Source organism: Ochotona curzoniae, unplaced genomic scaffold (genome assembly GCF_017591425.1).
Source record: "Ochotona curzoniae isolate NIBS_2020 unplaced genomic scaffold, NIBS_Ocur_1.0 contig_2692, whole genome shotgun sequence".
Taxonomy (NCBI): Eukaryota; Metazoa; Chordata; class Mammalia; order Lagomorpha; family Ochotonidae; genus Ochotona; species Ochotona curzoniae.
Window position 1 is genome coordinate 16,108,026 of NW_024465556.1, and position 25,276 is coordinate 16,133,301.

The 25,276-nt window shown below is 53.0% G+C and overlaps 1 protein-coding gene across 2 annotated transcripts in view; it reads left to right on the forward strand.

Moving 5' to 3' along the window:
• The window catches only part of CDH23 (cadherin related 23), a 307,817-nt gene that overhangs the window by 4,725 nt on the left and 277,816 nt on the right, over positions 1-25,276 (forward strand). For both annotated transcript variants that reach the window (XM_040975899.1, XM_040975900.1), the window contains exon 2: positions 4,461-4,538. In XM_040975899.1, the coding sequence (XP_040831833.1) occupies positions 4,461-4,538 (78 nt within the window). The remainder of the gene's footprint in view (positions 1-4,460; positions 4,539-25,276) is intronic.

A 25,276-nucleotide genomic window follows, 5' to 3' on the forward strand; every position in this document is an offset into this window, starting at 1 on the left:
CTATTTCTTTGATTGCCTCTTATGTTCTTTAAAATCTGAGTGGCAGTTTGACCTTGAAGAGCTGCAGCAATAGTTAACCCTTGTATGTAAGATGGAGTTACTTCAGCACAAGCTCGAACATAGTCTGACAAATCTCCTGTCCTTCTCACTGGCTGAATTAAGGTCTGGCAAGTTGGAGTAGCATTTTCAAAAGCTAGCTGTTTAACTATGAGATCTGTAGCTGTATTGTTAATTACTGTCCGGCTCACTGCCTCGGTGAGTCTAGCTACAAACTCTTCAAAAGGCTCCTCAGGCTTCTGCTTAACATTTACAAAATTTGAAGACTTTTGATCTGGAGATGGCAGGCGTCTCCATGCTCCTAGTGCCAGGGAGGAGATAAGCTGTAAGGTCTCCTTAGGCAGAGTAAGTTGTTCTGAAACGCCAAGATGAGTGCCCTGTCCTAAAAGCATGTCTAGGGTAAAAGAAGGTTTGCCACACCTCACAGATCCCTGAGACTTTACTTCTGCCTTAGCTAATTCCTCATATTCCATTTTCCACAAAAGGAAGTTTCCTCCTGTGAGGCAAGCCTTGGCAATCTGAAACCAATCATATGGAGTCATCCACTTTGCTGCTAGTCTCTCCACTATTGCCATAGTGTACGGGGAGTTTGGCCCGTAGTCAGAGACAGCATGCTTAAGTTCTTTAATAAGCTTATAAGGCAACGGCTCCCATTCAGGTTCATCCCATTCATAAACAACAGGAAAACAGAAAAAATCACCTTCCTTATGCGCCTGCTGCATTGCCCCTCTAAAGCCAACCTTTGCTGGATCTGGTCTTGCTGGAAGGGGCTCACAAGGCTTAGCAGAATACCTTGAAGGCTTATCATGTAACTCAGCCATTTGCCCCTTTTCACAATCTCTAACTCCTGATCTGAATATTTCTGGTTTTAAAAAATCTTCTTCCTCATCTGTTAAACTTTCCTGATCAGTTTTACAATATTTTACATTATCTTCAGGACAGACACTTTCCATTGAGCTATAACTAAGGCCTAAGCCTCCCTTCTGAGGATCAAGAAGGGGAGTATGTTCTCCCTGCTGAGCTGAAGGCGCGGGATAAGGCTCAGGTCCCACATCTAGTGCCTGCCGTAAAACATTCCAAATGGCATATGCCGAGGATGGCATGCCCACTCGTCCATTACTCCTATACCACCTTTTCATATCATTTCCTACCTGGTCCCATGTGTTTAATTCTAAAGTGCCCTGCTCAATGAACCACGGGCTAACTTTTTGTACAAATTGTAAAAATTCTAATAATTGCTTCTTGCTAACTTTAATGCCCTTCCTATGTAAGGTATGTTTAATAATATCAGCATATAAACTTCTTTCACTAGAATCGCTCTGGCCCATTTTTACAGCACAGAGGGTACACAACTTCTCAATATAAGTCAATATAAGTTCTGACTATTCACCCCTCCTAACCTGATCTTCTGTCAGGGGGCCTGCAGCACCCTGGGTGAAGTCCTATCCACGCCGCAAAGAGAAAGAAAAGACTTACCTTCGTCGAGCCCTCACGTTGGGCGCCACTTGCCGGAGTCCAGCTCCAGCTGAGTTCGGAACTCGCGAAGGGTGCGTGGACGAGGCGTAAAGAGGAAAGAAAGAGACGGACCACTAGGACTTCATGATCATAATGGACAATGCAGGAAAGCTGTCCGCTTTATTTATACAAAATCAGTCAAATTCTGGCTCAGACTTTTTACGTCATGAACAAATGGATATTTCTAAGGATAATTCTGCCATTAGTTTTACTTAGAAACAATAGAAGTTCCTGCTAGGATTCTTATCCTATAACTCAATCTTGTATCACAAAGAAAAGGAGAACTTAAAGGTCAAGGAAAGAATGAAAGCCTAAATACAGGTCCCTTGATTAGCATAGGTTCAATGGAGACAGTTAAGATAATACCCCTGGCCTTTGTTTCCCTCTTTCCCCACTATTAAGGGGAGGGTGGTGGCAGTGGAGGACACATGTGCTCCCTGGCATGCATCTGGGTGGGAGCCACTCGTGCCGTAAGCCCCTGTTCCCACATCCTCATGGCTGCTCTGGAGCCTGGGGAGGGAGGCCTGTTCTTCAAGCCCTGGCAGACTCCCCTACCTGGTGATGCTGTGTGTTCTGTGACACTGCAGGTGTTTGGCTACTCCTGGGTCAGTGTCCCTGGACAACTGCATACTCTAGATCTGTTCCCTCCTTGCCTACCAGGGTGGAATTTCTCGCTGCTCAGCATCCTCCCCTCCCCTTGCCCTCCTGTCTTCAGGTCTGCCAAAGGGTCTGGATACTAAAAGCTGGCCAGCTCCCTCCCTGCCCCTGTGGGCACCCTCCAGGGTGAGAGGGCAGGACGGGGGAGGGCAGGGTGGAAGAAGGCTTGAACCCAGCTTGCTATGCACATGCAGACCCCACACTTTGCTGAAGGTTTTGAAGAGAAGAAAGCCCCCATCTGCCCTGCCCCCTGCCCCGTGCCCCAACTGAGACTTCCTGTGCTCCCTGCTGCTTCTGAGAGCTCATTCCCACTTAGTATGTGGTCAGTGACTCACACGTCCCTAAGCATAGCTGCCCAGGCAGGGTTCTGTCTTGGTAGGTCCTGGAAAATAGCATTTAAAAATGAACGATGCTCCTGCAGGCAATGTGGTACTTTCTCACTTCCTGCCTTGCTGGTCACCTCCCCCACAGCTCCAGACTACTGCTGAGTTCTGGGGGGGGAAGGGGGGCCCTTGAGTCCCACCCCCTCGCCTTAGCCTTCCAACACCCAGAGCTTGAGGCCCCCAGCAGGGATCAGAAGCCTTTGCCCCTGGCTTCGGAGGAGGCTCCTTTATTCATTCTGGTATTAAGAGTAGCTAGCATTTATCCAGTGCTTGCTGTGTTCTGGGGCATGGTGCTAAGCACTTTATGTATGTAATCTTATTTAATCCTCAGGCTGGCCGTGAAGCAAGTCTTACTTCTATCTTTATTTTATACTTGAGTAAACTGAGGCATAGGCAGATCACATGGCTTAAAAAAAATCGTTCAGGAAGGTGTCAAAAAAACAAAAATGAGTGGTCCTGGTTCACCAGTCCCTTGGATGACTGCATTCCTGAGGCAGTCATGTTCCTGAATTGAGAGGAGGAGGGCGAGGTGAACACAGATGCATCTTCATATAAGAGGTAGTCAGGGAGGGCTTCCTGGAAGAAGGCACATCTGGAATGAGAGTTGAAGGATGAGTAGGAGTTTGGCAAGCAAAGGCAGAGGGACCAGCAGTACTGGCCAGGAAGCGAGAGAAGGACCAAAAATAGCATCAGCCTGGTTAGATAAGTTGGTGGTGGGGGCAGAGGGAGTGTGTGTGTGTGTGTGTGTGTGTGTGTGTGTGTGTGTGTGGAGGGTGCTAGGGGCTCCTTGTCCTTCCCTGTCCCCAGTAGGAGCATCTTGGGAGGGAGGAGGAGGTGTTCCTCCTGGCTCCGGCCATGCCTCTCTGGGAACTTGGCACAAGCCCAAGGCAGCTGTGGTCAGTAAAAATGTGGGAAGGGAGGGCTGCCCTCTGCTTGGGTCCCAGGGCCCAAGGACACACACCATTGGGTGGATCAGCTTTTCCCAAAAATGCCCTTGCTTGACAGCACTGAAGGTCCCTAGGAGGAGCCAGGAGACAGAAAGTCCAGCCCCTGAGGTCGAGCGGGGGTGGTGTGGAGCTTCTTGGGGATGTGCAGTCCCTTTGCCCCTGCACCCATCACTCTGGTCCCCCAGCATGAGGCTGTCAGGGTGGCACATGGCTCACAGCCTATGCACTGAGAGTTGGCTCCCGAGTGCAGCCTATGCTTCCTGCCAGCTGCAGACACGTTTACAAGAGCCCATGTGTGAGAGTTCACAGGAAAGGGGCAACATGCGAAAAATCAAACACAGGTTTCAAAGTCACTTTGTGCCCAGCTAACCTTATCGTTCCGTTCCACTTTCCATGGGCTTTTGGATATCCCTTTGTCCATAAGGCAAGTTGCCGGATTTTTGTTCCACTCCATGTGCTGGGGCTGCGCCAGCCTCTGCTTGGCCAAGGGGCTTGAGTGAGGCAACTGAAGGGGCTAGTGCACTTGACAGGTCCCCAAGGCGGCAGCTTTTTAGTATGATTATTGTCCTGGTCTTGTCATCTCACCATGCAGTCAGTCAGTAAGAGATTTCACACTGGTTTTGCACAGTCTTCCATGGGGCACTTAGAACCTGTCCTTGTGGGCCGGGACCCAGAGCCCCCTCTGCCTAGCGAGCTCGCTGACCTGCAACCTGACAGCTGCCTCCTTGCCTCCTGGCATTGTGCCCTGTTTGCTTGGAGTAGGACGGTAAGCTGGGAAGTGGGCCTTGGTCCTGGCCACAGGCTCAGTGCTTGATGCAGCCTCTGGGCTGGGGAGCTGCCATGTAGCACATGTGCAGTTGGCATGCAGGTACTCATGACGGCCTTGTCTTCCCTTTCCCAGGCCAGATGAACCAGCTGCCCTTCTTCATCAACCACTTCTTTGACACATATCTGCTCATCAGTGAGGACACGCCTGTTGGTGAGTTGGCACAGCCTGGCAGTCATGCGGGGTGGCATGGGGTGATGTCACTGAACTCTCTTCCATGGTGCTCCATGGGCCCATGCTGGGTGGGATGCCTCCAAGGATGAGTTGCAGGGCACCTCCTGGTATAGCTGTTCCCCTCGCAGAGGAGTGTTTGAATGTCAAAAGACTTTTCAGATAGAGCTTGGCGGGGCTTCGTTCCCCTCCCAGTCCACGTGCTATCTGAGGGTATTGTCACCGAAAGCTTTTTTTGTGGCTCTGTGACTTCTCTGTAATCATTATGTGGTCTGCACTGAGTGTAGTGCTTTTGTTGTCACACTCCCTTCCTGGCTCAAGACACCAGATCTGTCCTCCCGTCTGACCCCCTGCCGATACCTGTGCCTAGGCAAGCAGCAACCCCATTGACACAAATTCCTGCCCTCTTGTTCTTGTGGTGTCACTGTGGTGGAAGCCCCTGCTTTCTGGGGTGCTCCTTACACTCCAGTCTGCCCTCTCTACAGGTACAGGGTGAAAGTTATGTGCCCCAGGGCTACATGCATCAGGAACCATGTGGTGCATCATCTTGGAGCTGTGTTTGTACGTAAAAGTAAGACCCAGTGGCTTGAAGAATGGCGGGGGAATGAGATCTGTGACTGACAGGTCAACTCAAAGGCTCTTCCTGTGGGAGCACATGTAGGTGCTGCTGGGGTGCACGCACAACTGTTTTAAGCAGATCTCTGCTGCCATGGCGGCCTCAGGTGGCCTGGGCCCTTTGACCTGCTGTTTGTGGAGGCCACTACAGCAGTGCCCTCACTCCTCCTGGGGGAAGCTGTTCTGCAGAGGTGCTGGGCACAACAGGCGTGTGTTTGTGGGACTGTCCCTATGGCCTGCTAGTGTTGTGTGTCTAGGCACTCTGGTGGCAAGGATGATAGATCCGCGGACTGTAGCTGGATTTGGGGTGGGACTGGGATCTGGGTGTCCAAAGCCAGCCAGGAAGGAAGTGGTCACCTCCTCAGAATGCTTCTGAAGACCTAGCCACTATTGGCAGGGAGTGTCCTGGCAAATCTCGTGGGAGAATCTACAGAGCCATACACGCCATCCTCTGTTGGGTAGGGGTCCTGGGTGTGTTCCTTGGCTGGGGTTTATCCATGGCTCCTCCCCTATGCAGACCAGGCATGGAGCTGGCAGAGCATGGTCTGGCTTATGGGTGTGTACCTGAACAAATGAACTGAGAGCTGCCCTCATCACAGACAGGGACTGTACTTGAGCTGTTCATTCATCTGTCACCAGGCATAGATGCTCCAGGCCCAGGGATCGTGGACACTGGAGCAACTGGACAGATGAGTAAAAAGCCCTGGGGGTACTAGCTGATGCAAACTGAGTTAGGTGTATAGTTAAGTCTGGCGGGATATCAGGGAGAGAGCACCTCCCAGAGGCCTGGACCAAGGCCGAAGACAGAGAGGTTTTTGGAAAATGGTTACTCTTGAATAGGGTCCTGCCAGAGTGCCTTGCCATTTGTTCACCTGCTATTCCATGAGCTTGAATTGTTTGATTTCCATTCATGCCTCATCCATTGGCAGAGACACCTGTGTAGGGGAAGGACTGGTTGCGGAACAGGTGGGTTGCCAAGGCAGAGGTATGGCCAGCCACTCACTGACCCTGGACTGGCTGGCAAAGGGGAAGGCCCCTCTCAGGCAAGTGAGGACCCCATCCGTGACCCTGCAGCATACAGCACAGCCCTGAGCCTGGGGTCTGTAGATGGCTGCGGTGCAGTGGGTAATGGTGCATGGGTACAGCTTGGCTGGTGGTGATGGTGACAAGTCCTGGGCCAGGTGCCCACCCAACGAGCCCTCCAGCAACCCCTAGCAGCCCCTGTGCCATTAGCTTGACTCTGACTGCTGGTTGTCTTCTGCTCACGCCAGCATTGATTGGCTTCCGGGAGCAGCGGCCAGGACCAGGCTCTGTTAAGACTGCACTTGGCAGTCACAGCAAGGCATCTGTCTAGTGCCTTTGGGATTGATCCCTGGCTCTGGAGGGGCTGGAAAGTGGGGGCAGGGGGAGGCTCAATGAGCTGGAAGATATCTCTGCACACCTCTTCAGACAGAGGTGCATTCCCAGCCAGCTCAGCATCCTCCTAACCTCCTCCTCCTGATTTCTTACCTGCCTTGTTTTGCATCAGGATGAAAGTAGCATGGGAAGAGGTCTGGATGCTGTGTGATTCTTCACTGTGTGGTCTTGAGCACAATGCCACCCTTTTCCCCATCTTACCAATGAGAGGACATTGGAAGGACAGACCCCACAGGCACGTGGAAGGCCTGGCATGGGTGAGCCAGGCCTGGAACCCTCCACTGGGTACTAGTACCTATGTGGCTTTGGGCCATACAGAGGGTAGATGTGCCCTAGGTGATCGGGACAGGCTGTGTGTGTGCAGGTCCCTCCTGGCAGTGCTCAGTGGGAAGGTGAGGGTAGAGGAGGCCCAGGGACTGGCCCTCTGTCTGCTGTGTGGGATGAGGTGATCTGGAAATAACCTGGGGTTCTGGGTCCCACCAGCCATTTGCTTTCTGAGTCTCAGTCTTCCACTCTGCAGAGTGGGCATGGACTAGTCCCCTCAGTGGATTGGCTGGAAGTTTCCACACAGTTCCATAAACTCCAGAGCCTGTACATCTGGGAATTTAAAATATATATGTATATACATATATATTTAAAATTGGCTTTCAGTTATAGAAAGTTACAGAAAGAGATAGAGATAGAAAGATCTTCTATCTGCTGGCTCATTCCCCGAATGAGCACAATGGTTGGTCAGGGCTGGGAGCCAGACAGAAGCCAGGAGTTTCTTGTGGGTCTCCAACAGGGGTGGTGGGAACACAAGCACTTGGGCTGTCTCCTGCAGCTTTCCCAGGCACATTAGGGGGGAGTTGGATTGGAACTAGAGTAATCAGGGCTTGAACCAGCACCCATATGGAATACCAGTGTTGCAGATGGTAGTTTTATGTACTACACCACAGTGACAGCATGTTTTATATGACTCAGGGGAGAATGCAGGGGACTCTCCCGGCCCACCTACCATCCCTCAAGCCAGGTGCTTCCTCACAAGGTCCATGCTACTGAGGATGGGGTGCTGGCCCAGGAGAACACTCTCCCTAGAGGATGCAGGTGCCATGCTTGGAGCCAGGGAGCTCCAGGAGCCGACCTGTGGGTGAGGAGCTGCCAGCCTCAGACCTGGGGCCCTGGAGAATGCAGTACCAGCAGGGAGGAGGGGAGCCCAGCTCTCGAGCCCTGCTGACAACTCCTTCCCCTGGCAGCTCACCCCCAGCTGGCAACGGTACCTTTGCGATGGTATCTTTGTGTGTTCTGTTCCTTTTTCTCTCTTCCTATGTGGTGAGCTTCTGCTCAGCTCCCTTTACATGACCTGGCTGCCTCACACTACCCTTCCGTGGGCTTGCTTGTTGCTTTTGGGAGAGCACAGGTCACACACAGTTATTTGTGTTGGATACCCCCACCCCACACTGGGCTGACCCTTTTTGTTTACAAATGTGATTGACAGAGATATTCCAGCAAGCAACTTGAAGTCTATGCAGTGCAGGAGGGCAGGGTAGTCAGATTGGCTCTGGTTTTGTACTGCCCATCAGTGAGGCGCTGTCAATGAGCACAGGGTCCTGCAGGCTCCCTCTGCTTTCATACCCAACCTGGGGGATCCTGAAGGTGCCTGTAGGTGTCCCTGTGGGACAGTTTGGTGACCCTTGTTCTGGTCAGCAACCACATTTTCCAGATAGAGAAGCTGAGGCACTATGACGTTACCGTTGGACTCCAGGCAGCAGCCTGCTATGATGTCACTCACTAACTACAGCTGCAGTTGCAAGGGTACACCCTGGATCAGGGAGGAAGTGGAACAGGAGCCACAGTCCAGGACTGCGGTAGGGTGAGTGCTTGACCAGTGGAGCAGAGGAGCCAGGTGCTTGGTGGCTCAGCATACGTGAGGATTGATCAGGGTCTGCCCAGCCCAGGGCCTGGGTCCTGGTGCCTTCACAGAGCCAGACTTCTCTTCCTTTGGAGATGGGTGGGGATAAATTGCAGGACTCCATGGGTCTGGCCACTTTGGGCTACTTGCCTTCTTTTTTTCTCAAGGGAAACATGGGCCCTCCAAGGGGTTAATAGGATAACCCACCACTCTCTCTGAGGGTTATGTGGGGCCCCTGTGGGGGCCTGGAGTGACACAGGCATGGTGGCAGCAGTGACAGTAACACAGTGCTTTGGTCCCTGTACAGTGAGCATGCTGTTTATGACGTGCACTGGAGAGCTGTGCCAGGCTGGCTCTTGAAGGATGACTGGGGAAATAGCACAACCTTGGGTCCCAGACCCACTCAGGGTCTAGATCAGCTCCCCATGCAAATTTCCTTATTAATCCTTTTAGCCACTGGAGAAAGTGGGTATCACAGCTCCCAAATGAGCAGGGGTTCGGAGAGGTCCATGAACTGGCTCTGGGTCCAACAGCTGGCAGAGTGTTGCCTGACTGCACAGCCTTTGCCCTGGACCAGAGCTCTGGCATGAGGGTGGGATCTTTGCTCTGAAGGAGCTTCCATCCACAGGGGAGAAAGAGACCCCTGTAAATGATCAGGTCATCCCAGCAAGTGAGAGGTGTGAGCTGCAGATGCTGTTGGTGCCGCAGTCAGGGCCCAGCCCACGGGAGGCTTTGGGGTGGAGGTGGCCCCAAGCAGCTGGGTTTTGGCAAGCCAAAGCCACAGGGTAGCATCCAAAAGAAGTTTCTGGGACAGACTGGCTGGCTATGGGGTAAGCAGGTTGTGATTTATCTTGGGAGGTAGAAATGGACTATTGTAGTTTAAAATAAAAATAATAATAATTATTGAGTCCTTGCGTTTTACTAGTTCAGGTGCCTGCTGGATTTGGTTTACTGCTTATGGTGACAGTGTAAGATCTGTTCTGTTAGGATCTCTGTGCCATAGGCTTGACACCATCCAGCCAGCTGCCCATGGCCCCCAGCTCATATGCAGCAGAGTCAGGACCAAAGTTCTAAGTGCAGAATCTCTACCACACACACTCTGACCCACCCTGCTATGCAGGATCCCTCCTCAATATATGAGCGAGTGTCTCTCTGGCCAAGGGGTCTTGCTAATAGGTGCTGGGAGCCTGGCTCTGCTCCACACTGTTGTGTGAGCTTGGGCAGGTCTGAGTCCTTGTCCAGGCCTTGCTCTTCCCCTGAGCCCAAGGTCACAGTTGATCAGTGACTTTATGGGAAATCAAAGGAAGTCAGACAGCTTGCTCACTTGATGGTTTGTGGCCTTCTAGTGATCAGTAGTGGGGAGTCAGTGGGATCCCGGTCTGCTGTGCATGGGGAGCCCCTTGGAATGGGAGAGGGATCTGGGGGCTGGAAGGAGAGTCTGGCTCAGCCTTGCTGTTGGGAGGAGCAGGTGCTGGATAGAGGCAACACTGGGGCTGTGAGGGACACTGCCATCAGAGGTGTCATTTATAGGAGCTGGTGGGGAGGCAAGAGACAGGCAGAGCCAACACTTTGGAGCTGTATCACTGCCCTAGTCCAACAACTCCTTACATGCCCCAGGAGACCTGTCAAGTTCTTCTATGGCAAGGGCAAGGGTCTCCTGGAAGATTTCCTCTTCCACATGGCTTCTCTGCTTCCTCTCCCTCAACCCTGGGAGAGAACCTCCAGGAGTGGGTTCTAACTCCAGCTCTAGCATGGGTTAGCTGTGGGACCATAGGCAAGCCGCTGTACCTTTTGGAGCCTCATTTTCTCCTGTTGGGTACGGGACCTCACAGGGACCTTAGGGGGAGCTCTGATGCGGAAATGACTATGCAGATGGTGGGTATTGTTTTCACTGAGTGATGTCTTCCATTGCCACCTGTTCTGAGAAGCCCTCCTTTTCATCTTCACCACCCACTCAACCCCCTCCCCCACACTGCCTCAGTTAGAAAACTGGAGTAGTGATCACATGGTGTGTGCTCCTAGGGTTGCAGTGAGGGTTGAATAATTCATGATAGTCAGGTGTTGGGAGGAGGGGGGGGCACTCTGTGAGCACGGGTGGGGGCTGGCTACTATGCTGGCCAGGGGCAGGAGGCATGTCCCCTGTGGCTGAAACCCTCTTCCACAAACTAAATATTTGGTGTGGTTTCATGCAACAGCCATTCAGAGAATATATTCTTTCTCCCATGTCCAGGAATATGTTCTCTCTTCCCCATGGCTGAGGCTTGAAGGCATAGCCTACCTCCTCACCCAACCAGGGACTGGGCCTGGGGCAGTGGCCTGCTGGGGAGTGGGATGAATGCTGTGGGGGGCCTTTGCAGGGTGGGCTGTCCCAGAACTCATTGGGCTGTGGGTGCCACCCCTGCTTGTTAGTTCCTGGGCTAGCTGCCTCCTGTCACCCCACCCAGTAGGCCTGTTCTGCTCAAGGGTGCTCCGGAATCTGCTGCCCCTTCTTTACATGGTAGCTGTTCAGGGCCCACAGACAGAATGCTCCCTGTATCTGCTCTGCCTTTCTTTGGAATTGCCCTGCTCTTGGGGCCAGCACTGGCACCCAGGACAGACTCAGCCCCACTCCCACTCCTGGCTACCTTCTGGTGCACTAGGAGCTGCACTCAGGTCTCTTGGCACACTTTGTTAATTCATTTTCCCTCACACCCTGTAAAGGAAGTGGTTATGAAGTCCATTAAGAAAATATTTTTTGTTATTATTATTAGTAGTAGTAAGGCAGAGTCATGTGAGAGAAGGTAAGACGGAAAGAAATATCTTTCATCCTCTGGCTCACTCCCCAAATGGCTACAGTGGCTGGAGCTGGGCTGGTCCAAAGCTGGGAGCCTGGAGATTCTTCCAGGTCTCCCACATGGGTGTAGAGACCCAAGGATGTGGTGCTAGCTTCTGCTACTTTCCCAGGAACAGCTAATGGGAGCTGGACTGGCAGTGGAGCAGTTGGGGCTCAAACTGGTGTCCATATATGATGCTGGTGCCAAAGGCGAAGTCTTAGCCAGCTATGCCCTGGTTATAAAGTCCATTTAACAGATAAGGAAGTTGAGGCTGAGAGAGGCATCCTTGTCTAGGCACTCTCAGCCATTACTGAGCTGGACTCAGGTTCCTCCCTGCATATCTGGTGGTTCTTGGGTGCAGGTCTGAGTAGACAGAACCCCTTCTGTCCCAGCTGTCGCTGTAGGCCCTTCCCCGCATGCCTGGCCTCTCCTTTTCCCCCTGCCTGATTCCATGCCACCAAGGACAGAGGGGACACACCTCCAACTTCAGTCCCCTAAGGCTCCCTGCCCTTGGCTGCTTGAGGGAGCCTGCCCCAGCATCACAGTGCCACCCATGGGCCCTGCTGATCTAGGTTCTCTTGATAGCAGGACTGAAATTCCGGGATTGGTTTACCTTTGCAAAGGACAATGCAGAATGAATATACTGGTGGCCGTGCTGAACCTGACACAGGCTCTGCCCACCATGGTGTGTGTCCCTCTAGCTCACACAATGAAGCATGTTCCCTGGTAAACGCCGTCCCTAACTTGTGTCCAGAGCCCAGAATCCTGAACCCTGTGCATCCTGGGCAAGAAGCAGCTCTTGGCCACAGCACTGTGTCCACTGTCATCCCTCCCAGCCTGATCCTCCCAGATCCCATTTTTGCCCCATACTACCCCAGAAAGTATGCTTGAGAGAGGGTGTCCGCATGCTAGGCCACACAGAGTGGATTCTGCCCCAGGTGTGTAGTGCTGAGTGGGCAGAGCTTGTGAATACAGCTCTTTGATTTTAGACACCTGTTGTCCCATGGACTGCCCAACCTCACCACCAGGGATGCCACCTGTACAGGTTGCTGCACTCTCCAAGAAATCACCACGTGGGCAGTTGGAACAGTACTGGCCAGGGACTCTTGAGATTTAGGTCTGGCAGTAGGCCCTGGGGTCACTGAGCGTGCGATGGTACTCATTGGCCATAAGAAGCACCTGAGACAAGCTGGTGAGGAATGTCCACTTTATTATTATGCACAGGTTACAGATTTAAAGAATAAGGAAGGGGGCGGGGCAGGAGGGAGCCTTCTGGCAGACACCACGCCCACCAAAGACACAGTAATTGGCTGTATGACTTGACTGTTTCCCTAGATCTTCCTATCATGTCAGAGGTCATGTTCCATGTCTACTCCCCTTGATCTTCTGGCCATATTGGAGGTCACACTCCACGTGTAGGTCTGGGAGTTGTACCTCAGGCCATGGGGAAGCAAGCTTATACCATGCCCAATAGGCAGCAGGGCAGGGGCCTAAAGTGATTGCCCACAAGGGACCAGTTGGGACTCGAGGTCAGGGAGCAGGGTTGTTGCAGAGGGAGGCTACCCTGGCTTTGCCACCTCAGCTTTCCCATCATCAAACCCAAGGGTGCCAGGCCTGTCCCACTCAGAGCCTTTCCCACTCAGACCCTTTCTCCCCCGCCCGCCAGCAACCTTCTCTCTCCAGCAAGTGTCTCACTCCCTGGCAAGCCACTTGCAACAAATGCCAGCCATGCTCCTGGGTGTGTTTCAGCAGGTGCAGGGCAGGCTTAAACATTTGCATTCCCAAGCAAGCAATTGGGTAAGGCTGGTGGCAGTGGCAGCCTGAGTCCAACATGAACCCAATGTCCTGCATTGTTCAGACAAGGTCACTACTGCAGCCTCTGGCAGGGTCTGCCTTGGGGCTTGGCACTGGGCTTGTGCGGACCTGCTTGAGATGGGTCAATGCGTCTGTGCCTCAGTGAGGGTTGCTTGTCAGACCACAGATGTGAATTAGGAGGGGCCTGGCAGGGAGAGTGACATTCTCACTTGCCACCCACCCTCCTTGTGTACACACAGTGGCCACGCACAACAGACATAATCACTCCTGACGGCCTTCATTAAGAGCTTGGGAGCAATTGACAGTCAATTAAGAAGGCAGCTGCATCCCTCCTCAGGAGCGCTCCTCCCAGCTGCGCAAGAGGGGGTGCTGTGGAAGCTGTGGAGCAGGGAAAAGCAGAGAGCTGTGCTCGGAATCACATCCAGGGGCTGGCTCCGTGCTGGTGCCTGTAGGGGACCTCTCAGGGTGTCAGTTTTTGCATCTGTAAAATGGACTGGTACAGTACATTCTGCAGACTGTTGTGGAGCTCCTGTAAATGGGAATGTGCTGAGCCCAGGGACGGGGAAGGTGAGCCCTGCTCTACTCAGCACAAGTACTTCCTAATACCAAAAGGCTACCCAGGTATTGAGAGCCTGAGGCCCGCCGGAGCCTGGCACAGGCCCTCCCTCATGCCTTGGGCGTGAGCATCCAGTGGGGGAGTGCTGCATTGGGCCTGGTTCGGGCTGTGACCTTCACCTGGGATATGAAGGTGAATAGCCCCTTCTTGGGCCTAAAGGCAAACCTAGAAAGATTAAAACCCAGATGGCAGTAGCTGTATCAGATGCCATGGTTAGGAGTGGTGGGCATGATATTTTTATAGCATAGATGCCTACCTTTGTTGGAAACACATTGATGAGAAAGCTGGCACTGCTCTTTAGCTCCAAACATATAAATATCTGTACCCATTTGAGAAGTGGCAATGAGGAGGCATCACCACTTATAACCTGAAGTCCCCAAATCCTGGAGCCTCACTCCAGGAGATGGCATATGGGCCTTAACACATGACCTGCAGCATACAGAACAGAACCTGGCACACTGTCAAGGCTGGGAAACCCCAGTTTGCCCTCGCCCAGAAAGCTTTGTCTTCTCCTTCCCTCAAGTCCAAGGATTTTCTACCAGACACAGTGAGGGAGGGACCAGGGCCACCCCTAAAACCCCTGCCATGTTTCCCACCCCTCACCTGTGAGACTCCCTTCTCTGCACCCAGATCTGGGCTAGGGCTATGTGTCAGGGAGGGCTGAGAGCAGGGTGGCCAGCCAGGAGCCTGCTGACCTCTGCTCTGTGGCCAGAATTCCTTTGTGCATGTCATAGCATGCTGACTTGCATATACCCTGCACCAACTAGGGTGTCTGTGTCGCTCTGCTGCACAGAAGTTTGCCTGTCATTGCTTTCCTTCTCTGTCCTTCCCTTGGTCTGGGCAGTGTCAGACTTGCATTGGCCATCTCTCTTCGAAGACGCAGTAGTAGATGTTGTCCACCTCTTTCCCACCTTTGGAGTCCTTAATAACGTTTCTGGTAGTAACAGCCATCAGCTCTTACAACCCTTGAAGCGATCCTGTGATGAAGTTGTGAGAATTTCCAGTGTATAGATTGAGAAACTGAGGCTGACAGAGTAGAAGTGACTTGCCCAAGATCTTACAGCTGGTGGATGAAGATGGAACTGGGATTTGAACTTAGACTGGCAGGCAGTCAGCACCTGCCCACGTGCCTTGCTCCATCCTGAAGCAGTAGTGGCTGTTGCAGTCATGGCTTCAACTAACTGAGAACCCAGGAAGTGTCAGGCTTGAGGGTGCTTCAAAAAGTTCATGGACATGAAGGTAAAAGATGTCTGTGAGCAAAGAAAAATTGAAATCCGTATGAACAAAGGGTCTTCAGAAATTCATGAAAACATACTGCTATAAAAAAAGCTATGCATGGGGAGAAGGTGGTGTCATGGCATAACAAGTTAAACCTCCACCTGCTGTGCCAGCATCCCATATGGCTACCAGTTCAAGTCCTGGCTGCTCCATTTCCAGTTCTGTTCTTTGCTAATGATCTGGGAAAACAACCCAAGTAGGAGGCCTGGAGGAAGCTTTTGGCTCCTAGCTTCAGATTGGCTCAGCTCCAGCTCTTGTGGCTGTTGGGGGAATGAATCCAGCAGATGGAAGATCTAGCTCTCTGTTTCACCCTCTTTCTCTCATCTCTGTAATGCTTAAAACCCACTATGTATAGATTTAAAACAATTTTGGTACCAAAATAATCAAATCTTTTAATTCTGTTTTTGCATGAATTTTGTGAAGCACCTCGGAATTGTGCACAGCATTTCATGGAACTCTCCATTCAGGCAGGTGTTTCTGTCGCTCAATGGCAGGTGGAGAGCCAGAGCTCAGAAGAGCTTGAACTTGGCATGGTCCAGGAGCAAGCACACAGAGCGACCTCTGTCCTTGGGCAGCCTTTGTGTCTTTTGCAGGGACCCAGAGGGTGACCAGCAGCCATTCCCTAGCATCCCCTGAATGCTGGGACCCTGTTACCTGTGACAAAAGACCCAGCTGTGAGTACTCGCTGGGTCCGAGAACTGGGTAATTGGCACATCTTTGCACTTCTTGGAGGTTCTGAGCGTGTGGGGCAGGACTCAAGGATGGTGGGGTCAGGGGGTGATGACGGCCACTGTGCCCCTCCCTGCCAGCAGAAAGCCCTCCCTCCTAGTGATGTCAATACTAACAAGAAAGCAAGCCAGGAGAAGTGTGTCACCCTCTTTCCCCCACCACCCGGCTGTCTGGAGACTGCAGCCTGTCAAGTTACTAAAGGAGGCTTTAGCTGCACCCTTCTCCTTTCTGCCACCAGGATGAAGCCACCACGATTCTGTCTCCATTTGTTTCAAGTGAGAGATCTTCCAAACATAGGGCAAAACACAGCGCTGCGTCATCCAATACCATAGTTGCCAGGTACATGCAACTATTTAAATACTCACAGACCGCCGGTCAGCACAAAATGATCATGTCCCCTGCTCATGTACACTGGCCACTTCCAAACTGTCCATAGCCATGGAACGGTGTCTAGCAATGAAGGCAGATGGCATGGACCTCACCAGCAGGGAGCAGCTCTATTGCTTGCTTGCTTGCTTTCTTTCTTTCTTTCTTTCTTTCTTTCTTTCTTTCTTTCTTTCTTTCTTTCTTTCTTTCTTTAAGATTTATTTATTTTATTACAAAGTCAGATATACAGAGAGGAGGAGAGACAGAGAGGAAGATCTTCCGTCCGATGATTCACTCCCCAAGTGAGCGCAACGGCCGATGCTATGCCAATCCGGAGTCAGAGGCCAGGAACTTCTTCTGGATATCCCACGCGGGTGCAGAGTCCCAAAGCTTTGGGCTGTCCTCGACTGCTTTTCCAGGCCACAAGCAGGGAGCTGGATGGGAAGTGGAGCTGCCGAGATTAGAACCGGCGCCCATATGGGATCCCAGGTGTTTAAGGCAAGGACTTTAGCCACTAGGCCACGCTGCCGGGCCCAGCAGCTCTATTTCTTGAGCAAGCGACTGAGACTGTGCACATCCTGCTCAGGGTCACGCAGCCAGGGACAGGCAGCTTCCTCAGGGCATGGCTGGGCTCTTGACCACTGTTCTCAAGTCGGGTTGGAAGGACAAAGAACATTCTGTCCAGGCAGCCACGTGTGTGCGTAGAGACACTTGCGGCACAGGTTGGGAGGGGGTGTGACCTCCCCAAGGTCAAGGGCTGGAGTGCCAGGGAAATGCAAAATACCTCTGGTGCCACCCAGCTGCCCGACCCCCAGCCGGGCCGGCTCAGTGCCGGGGCCGTGGGCCAGAGGCAGCCCTGCTGGTTATGAATTTTTACAGCTGTTTACCCAACGCTGTTCCATCCAGGAATGAAATAACTCTCCCCACGGCCACTATGAATTCTCCGCTTCCCTGGGACAAAAACAGCGCCCGTGATTGGAACATTGTCTGCAGTCCTGTCAGGTAGCTGCAGTGAGTGACAGGTGAGAGAAAGCAAGCGGTTGAAAGCCATTACCCTCTTACTTCCGTGGACTTGGAAAAATAGTCATAAATTAGTGCCGGCTGCTGAGCGAGGGAAGAGGGAAAAACACAGAAAAGGAAAAAAATAAAAAAACCAAAACTCCTCCTCCCAGGCAAATTGTAATTTTCCTCCTGGGGTGGGAGGAGCAGAGTGTGGGGAAGGGAGGTCCCCAGAGGGCCTGTCCCACAGCCCCTCCTCGCCCATGGCTCACATGTCATGCCCCGAGATGGAAGTCCACGCCAGATCCATGTCCCTCTGGATGTGTTTGAGTGTATCTCGCTGTTCTTGTGTGTGCATCTGCCTGTGTGTGTGCATGTGATGTGTCCGTTCTGTCATGTCTGCATACACATCAGTGTGTCCCTGGCCACATGTGTGAGAGTACCCAAGTGTGTCTGCCAGAGTGTGTGCATGTGTGAGTGTGCGGGACTCCCTGTCCCCAGCATGTGTGCCTGTGCTGATGTCTTGGCAGGTGATCTGTGCTTCAGAACACTCGGTCTGCAAGAGTGGGCGACTTACCTTCACCTTGCGCTTTGCTCTTTGTAATGACTCACCTGACATGGCTGAGCCCGCCTGGGAAAGTGACCACCAAAAGAGGTGTGGTGTTGTGTGACAGGCCGCCTGGGAGGTCCTAGCTCTACCTGGCAGAGGAGTGTGGGTGGGATCCACTGACCAGTTTGTGAGCTGTGCAGGATGTGTGTGCAAGATTACTGTAACTTTGAACAGACGTTACCATGAGGAAGGACTGGGCACAAAGTAGGATGGGTCTGCGAGCCCCTTCAGAGACCCCTGACTCTAACCCTCACCTAACTGTGATCTGACTTCAGTGCTTGTCAGAACCCTCTGGAAAGACAAGGCAAGGTAGTGGGTCCTGCTCCCAGGGTCTCTCATGGAGCATGTGTTGACTGCTGGAGTTCAAAGCCAGTTTCTACCACCTGTGTGCTTGTAGGCCAGGTACTCTACTTTGGCCTCCTCAGCCATGAGGTGGAGGTGAGGCTGGTAGCTCTCTGTGAGAACCTAGAGGAAAACCCTTTTAAGAGTCCCTACTCCCCGGTGGCCTGCCCTTGTGGATGGGCTGCTGATGTCATCCCTGCTCAGCAGCCCAGCATACTGGAGGATAAGCGGCATCGCAAGATCACTCTGCAAATGCAAGTCCAGATAGGATGAAAGCCATGGCCTCTTAGCGCCCAGCCAGTGCATCCACCCTGGCACTCTCAGCCTGAGTCATTTTTACCTGCAGCCTTGAGACCCACAGGTCCCAAGTCCTCTCCTAGCCATTTGTTCCATGAGCCCCACTATGTGATGAGAGGGGAGCGCAAAGAAACCTGATGGTCCTTCCATCGCTCACCTATGGCCTGGGCCCCTGTCATCCACCACTGCCACCCCTCTCAGTCTCCCTCAGAAGCTCAGCTGCGTGGCAGGATAGATGAACCCTACACTCCCTTAGGATTTGGGGCCTGCTCAGGATCCTGGAGGCTTTGTTGGGAGAGAAAACCCTGGTAAAAGGTCACGAGTGCAAGAGGAATTCATACACAAAGGCACAGGTGCATATACATGCACGTATACACAGATGTGTATGTGTGTATGAATGCAGGGCACACCCTGTGCACACATACACACATGCACACTGCTACAGGCCTGAAGTCTTGATCTCCTGAGGAGAGGAGTGGTTTGTAGGGGCTATCAGCTGCTGTAGATCAAAGGTCCCCTCTGCCCCAGCCTCTGCAACCCACCTCTCTAAAGCCCCCCCAGGGCGCTCATGTGAGTAGCTGGGGCCTGAAAGTAGCGATAACCCCAAGGTTGAGTTTGTATGAGGCCTAGGGATTCCCAATCACCAGGGCTAGCCAACCCTGAATGTGGGACAGTAGGAGTGGTTCTTGGGCAATGCTGCTGAGCACTTGGGCGGTTCCGCTGGGGGAACCTGAAACTCCCAGAGGAGCACAGCCAGGAGGGGTGGGCTTCCTTTTGTGTTCCAGGGGCTCCGGAGTCCCTGTGGATACATAGGGCACTGTCGGGGGAGCATTTGGCAGATCCTGCAGCTCTGGGCTGACTGTGACCATCCAGGCTGGACAAGGTGGCAAGGAGAGAGTCAAGGCCATGAGTTGGGGCAAGCAAGAAGCCCAAACATAGCAGGTATAGGGGCATGCAGGGAGGGAGCAAGAGCCATCTTGCAGCTCTGCTTCAACACCCACGTGTGTGGTCCCAAGAGCTTGCTAGAGTCAGGGTCCCCAGACTCACCTTGCTGATCTTTGTCAAAGATCAGGGTAGGGCATGTGCTCTTGCCCTTGAAGCAGCGCTGTGTGTGGTCAGACCTCCCTGCAAGTGGGAGAGGCTCAAGACAGATGTCCACAGAGGCAGAGTGATCAGGATAGACAAAGACTCGGGGGCTGCAGGGGCCACTGTTGCCCGATTGGGTGCTGTGGCCTGGAACTCCATTGTCTCCCTTATGCTCTGAGTCTTACACCCTGTCCCAGTCCCTGCAGAGGCCCCCTTCCTGCTCTCACCCTCCTCTTTCCCCTCTTTCCCCCAACATGCAGCAAAGGTCATGGACTTAACTCTGGGCCTGGCACCCTGGGCATGTGTTTATTCTGAGTATTGAAGGGAGCTGTCCATTGGAAGGATTATTTATGTGGCTGTGATCTCCCACCCTCCCTCACCCTCACACTCCGCTCCCTGAGGTGGGAGGACTTTGTCTTTCTGATGTGGTGCTCCTGGCACCTTGCTGAGGCCTGGGCATGCATACAGTTTCCTTGATGTTTACTGAGTGAATGAATGGATAGATATTTAGCCTAGAGGCAAATGCCAATATTTGATTGGAAAAACTGTAAGCAGAGAGAGGGATCTCGTGTGTCCCAAGGAAGGAGGAGGATTGGAAAAGTCGCGGTCAAAGGGATGGTGTGAAGAGCTACAACCTTACCCCTGGACATGAGCTCAGGTAATGGTGCGTCGCAGCAGGTGCCAGGGCATGGGCTGTGTGGGCCTTTGGAGCATTGCTCTTGTGGTGTCTCGGTAGCACCTGCTGTCCACATGTTGGTTTGAGACTTCTTAGCTTGGTAGTCTGGGCCCCTGCAGTTGTGGCTACCCTTCTCCTTCAGTCTTGAGGTATAATTGACGTGTGACGGTCTGTAACACTTACAGCTTCTAAGGGGTAGGTTTTGACGTGCATGTGTACATTTGAAACCACACCTCCCCTGTGTCAAGTCAGAGAAGGACCCCTCAGTCCCAGAAGTTTCTTTGTACTCCAGATAGCCAGCCATCTACTTTGTACAGTGTTGGCATCTCCCCAGAATGGCACACAATGGGCCCAAGACCCTGGGTCCTCTTCTTGTCTTTATCTGCGTGGCATTATGATGCGCTCCCCCCACCTTGCTGTGAACAGAATCAGCTCCATGCTTCTTCTAGTGATGTTCTACCCACTTGTGAAGATCCCCCACTAGTACCCTTGAAGCCAGTTTACCATGAAAGAAATTTACCCTTGAAGCCAGGCAGAGATCCCTCGCTCTGGGGCTGGTGCAGGTGGGTGGTTCTGAGAGTGCCACTGTGAAGACGGGTATGCTTTGTCTGAACACACTGCCTTCTCTTGGGAATGGTGCTGGGTGTGGGTGACTGTGTCACATGTATGTGGGTTAACTCGTTTTATGGACTGGCTTGTGCAGCCAGATTTTTTGGTCTACTCTGCCTTTCCTTTATCCTCAGATCCTGGTATACTGTGTCACTGTGGGCAGCTGAACTCCTACCCCTACCATGTACCTGACCTGGCACCCAGGTGCCCATAGCATGCCAGGACTGTGGACATGGTGCATACTTGTTTCCAGGCTATTTTGGCCTATCCAATTCTACAGGGCACCTATAGCCTGGAACACGGGCCTCTCAGGCCTCTCCTGCTTCTGCCTGGCCCCTGAGTTTGTTCCTTCCCACTTCCCTTCCCTCCATTTGTACATGCATGTCCAAGGGACAGCTCCTCCTCCACTGGCTTTGCGATCACCACCAGGGATGGCCAGATCACTGACCAGGCCACAGGTGGCTGCACCAGGAGGGCCAGAGACACCTCCATCTCTTATGCCCCCAGTGCACTGCCCCCTGTGACCTCCCTTCTCTAACCCCACCCATATCTTGCTACCACCTACCCCAGTGCCTCATTTGTTCAGTGTCCACTGCCGTTCCTCTTTTCCTTCACTTATGTCATACTATCTCTCCTCCAGGAAGTCCTCCTGGGATCCCATGCTCAGTTCTGTCCTCTCGTAGCCTGCAACAGCATGTGGCACCTACTGTGTGACACAGCAGTGATCCTTGTGCATGTTTTCCCTGCCTCAGCAGGCTGTGGCCAGCTGGAGTGGCAGATTCACTTCTGGTTCATGGTTTTGTCTCTGACTCCCTGTCCCTGTTTACAGGTGTGCCTGGAACGCAGGCTGGGCTCAGCAAATGGTGCTGGTTCAGTTTCAGGACCATACCCAGGGCCAGACCTGGACTGGGCTGCCCTGGGATGTATTCCAAGCCAGCTCTGGCTCTGTGCTGTGTGGCAGGGAGCCGTCTCATACCCCTGGCCAGCTGGCCTCCATCTGGATCAGATCAGCATGAACCTGGGCAGTAGACAACAGCATGGCAGGAGGAAGGTGGGCTCCAGGACAGTTCTCCCCTCGCCTTCTCCCTGAGCGGTGACCCCCAGGGCTGTCTTCAGGACTGTTGCTCACATGCCTCGTTCCACATTCCTTCAGCATAGAGCTGGCTGTGGTTGCCACACCCCCTGCTCAGCCTCCTTGCATTCAGTTCCCTTGTTGGGTGGTGTTCCTGTCGTTCCTGGCTGGCTGGCCCCTCACACACTGACCCTGCCAGGCTCTGCTTGGTTGGTGCCTAAAGCACTAGGCCAAATGCCCTGGCCCCGCTCCCTGGGAATGCATGAGCTAATGGCAGACACAGGCCTGGCCCCAGCTCACTCTGTCTTTGCCCTTTGGCTGTGAAGGTCCTGCCAGCTACTCTGTCACGAAGCGGGGCCTGAGTCCTTGCGCTGTGGTCACCGAGGGAGGGAGTCCTGACATGGCCATGAGTGGCAGGCTGGTATGGGGGCGTGCCAAGGACTCCCCATGCTCCATGTGTGGCCCCTTTATCTGTTAAGCCTGCTGAGTGGTAAAAGCCAAAGTGGCCCCAGGTGGTGGGATAATAGCACCTTTAATTGGGCTCGCAATGAAATTAACTTCTTATCTGACAGTTTGACATCTTTATTGTGATTAATATCCGAATAATGCATTGTTATTTTTATAAACCTGGTGGTGGCAAACATTCCCCCTTTATTTAGATTAAAAATAGATATATCTGTTACTTCCCCTCATTACCCCAGGTTGGGACTCTGGGGCCCTGCCTAGGGAGCCACATCCGCCCAGTCCCTTCCCAGGTGGCCCAGGGGACCAAGACTCTAGGCTGGTCACTTGGCAACAGCACAGCCGAGGCCCAGGCAGGCAGAAGCATCCAGGCCTACGTTTCCTGGCAGGGCAGGCAGAGAGGCAGCGTCCTGGAATACAAGGTCTGGAGACCTTGTTTGGGTGGCATTTGGAGAAATGACTGACTCTGTGGCTCCCCACAGCAGCACAGGTTCTGTGAGGAACACGCAAGTGGAAGTACCTGAGTCCTCCTAAGGGCCCATGGGAAATGCCTACTATGAACAATTCTTTAAGTGGTACCACGTGTTTTGTGCCAAATGGAGCTGATCTTTGAATTGCATTACCCACATGCTTTTTTAATTCCCCTCTTGTGTACACAGGACAAGTTCAAAGCTCATGCCTTCACTCCTGTGTAAGCCTTCACCACTCCCCAACCACAGGCCGGATCTAGAGCTATAGACTGGTTAGGCTGTGGTGTGCAAGCCTGAATGTGGCCTCCTAGGAGCCCAAGGGGAGGGTTAGGATAATTTTTGGTGTCCAAATGGCTCAACCTTCTGTGCCTCAGTGTTCCTCATTTGTGAAACAGAGATGGTCAAATGTTTCACTCCTAGGGTTCTAGGGCATTAAATATATGCATTTGCTCCCCCACCCCCCGGGCATTAGCAGAGACTGGTAATATTGCTGATGACTGATACAGTCTGAGCAGCTGCCTGCAGCCGTGGGGAGGACTGACCCTACAGGGGATCCTGCCTGTGCAGGGTTGGACCTTATAGAACAGTCACTGCAGGGCCTGGTAGCTGTGGGTGGGAGCCTGGGAGACTCCCCTTGTCCCCACTCCCCGCAAGCCTCTGCTCACTCCTGGGCCCCCCCGGCACCACTGCTTACCCATTTGTTCCTGTGGTTGACAAGGTCGATAATGCCTGTGCCTTGGAGAGCTGGAGCCGACGTCTTTATCAAAGCCAATATTAATTTTCACTAATTAGGAGCTGCCGCTAATGAACGTCACAGCTAATTTAGCTCATCTATAACCCAGGAATGGCACTGCTCTTGGGCCAGACTTCTGAATCCAGGATACCGGTTCCCCCCCTTTGCCCCCATGCCGCAGTGCCAGGGACACCAGCTGCCAGTGCAACCTGCCCTGCATACCAAGTGGCCTGTGCTTTGCAGAGAGCCCGGCAGCCTCTACCTCTAGGAAGCCCCCATGGCGGGACCAGCAGGGCAGGCCTCACAGGCTGGCCTCAGGGTATCCAGAGGTGGCCATAGGAGGCTTCTTTCCTGTCAGTGTCCCTGCTTAGGCTCACACTGTATTTTAGTGATGCTGCTGCCACCTCCAGGATGCCCTCAGACCTTTCTCTGCGGGCCTGGCCTTGCCAAATCACCAGATCATCATCATCTGTCCATTTTGGTGCTTGCCTGGTTGCTTTCTCCCAGGAAGCTGGGTGGGTGGAAGGTGGTTCTGGATCCTAGTACCTGATGGCCATTTAGAGCTCTACCTCAGTTTCCTCTCTGGGCAAAAGGGAGGGAACAACGTCTGACTGCTAGAGGCAGCATGAGCCTATGCCGCTGTGATATGGCTTTTCTCACTCACCTGAAGCACAGGGCAGTGACTTATTTGCCCCTCCAGATTGCAGATGGTGGCTCGCAGGTCTCAAGTGAGGCCGAGATCTGATGTTGCTAGTCTGAGCTGGGTGACCTTGGAGCTAGGCTGCTGTGCCTGGGCCCTCTCCTCTTCTCCTGCACCTCCCCAGCCAACACACATAGACATGTTCACCTGGCTGTGCTCTCGGGTACATGCTAGCAACCCTAGCTCTGCCTCCCTCATCCCTGCACCTGCCTGCCACCTGCCTGCCACATCTGAACCTGTTGGAAGGTCATGGGGATGGGAAGGAAGGCGGTGTGGTGGTGCTGGGAGGGTTGCACCCTCTGCTCATTGTCCCTGTTCCTGCTGTGCTATCTTGTGCTGTGCCAGCTGAGCTCTGGGCTCCCCTGGGGAGGGCCCAAGAGTGCGGGCGAGGACATCTTTTTACACTTCTTTCCTTGGAAAAGCGACCTTCAGACCGAGCCAAGTTTGGGGGGAAGTGCCTTCAGGCGTGACAGATTTGACTATAAATCTTTGGTATTAATGCCCAGTTCCCAAGGTCTGTCATCCTGTGTGCCCACGTGACCCACGGAAGCCGTGCACTGCCCATCCGTCACTCAGTCGTCCCACCTCCTGCTGGCTTGGCCTGGGGAGGACTGGCAACCTGGGGCACAGGGGGAGAAGGGAAGGAGCAGGAAGGAAAGGTTTGACCAATGTGCACAGGGGGATGGCAATGGCGATGCTATAGGTGTGGGATTCCACGGCAATAGCCGGTGATTCCACAGGTGACAGGCTGACTCTGTGCCTGGGATGTGAGTGCACATCAGCCTGTGAATGGGGGGCTAGGTTAGCTCTAGCTCTGTGTGGTCTAGGCAGGTGGGCTGGCCCTTGGTTTCCGTTTTTAAAAATGAATGTATAAGATTTGAGATGGCCCCCAAACTTGTGCATGGGGTAGATGAGGGTCCGCCCTCCCCACGGCTGCAGGCAGCTGCTCAGACTGCACCAGTCATCAGCAATATTACCAGTCTCTGCTAATGCCCGGGGGGTGGGGGAGCAAATGCATATATTTAATGCCCTAGAACCCTAGGAGTGAAACATTTGGCCATCTCTGTTTCACAAATGAGGAACACTGAGGCACAAGGAGATTGAGCCATTTGGACACCAAAAATT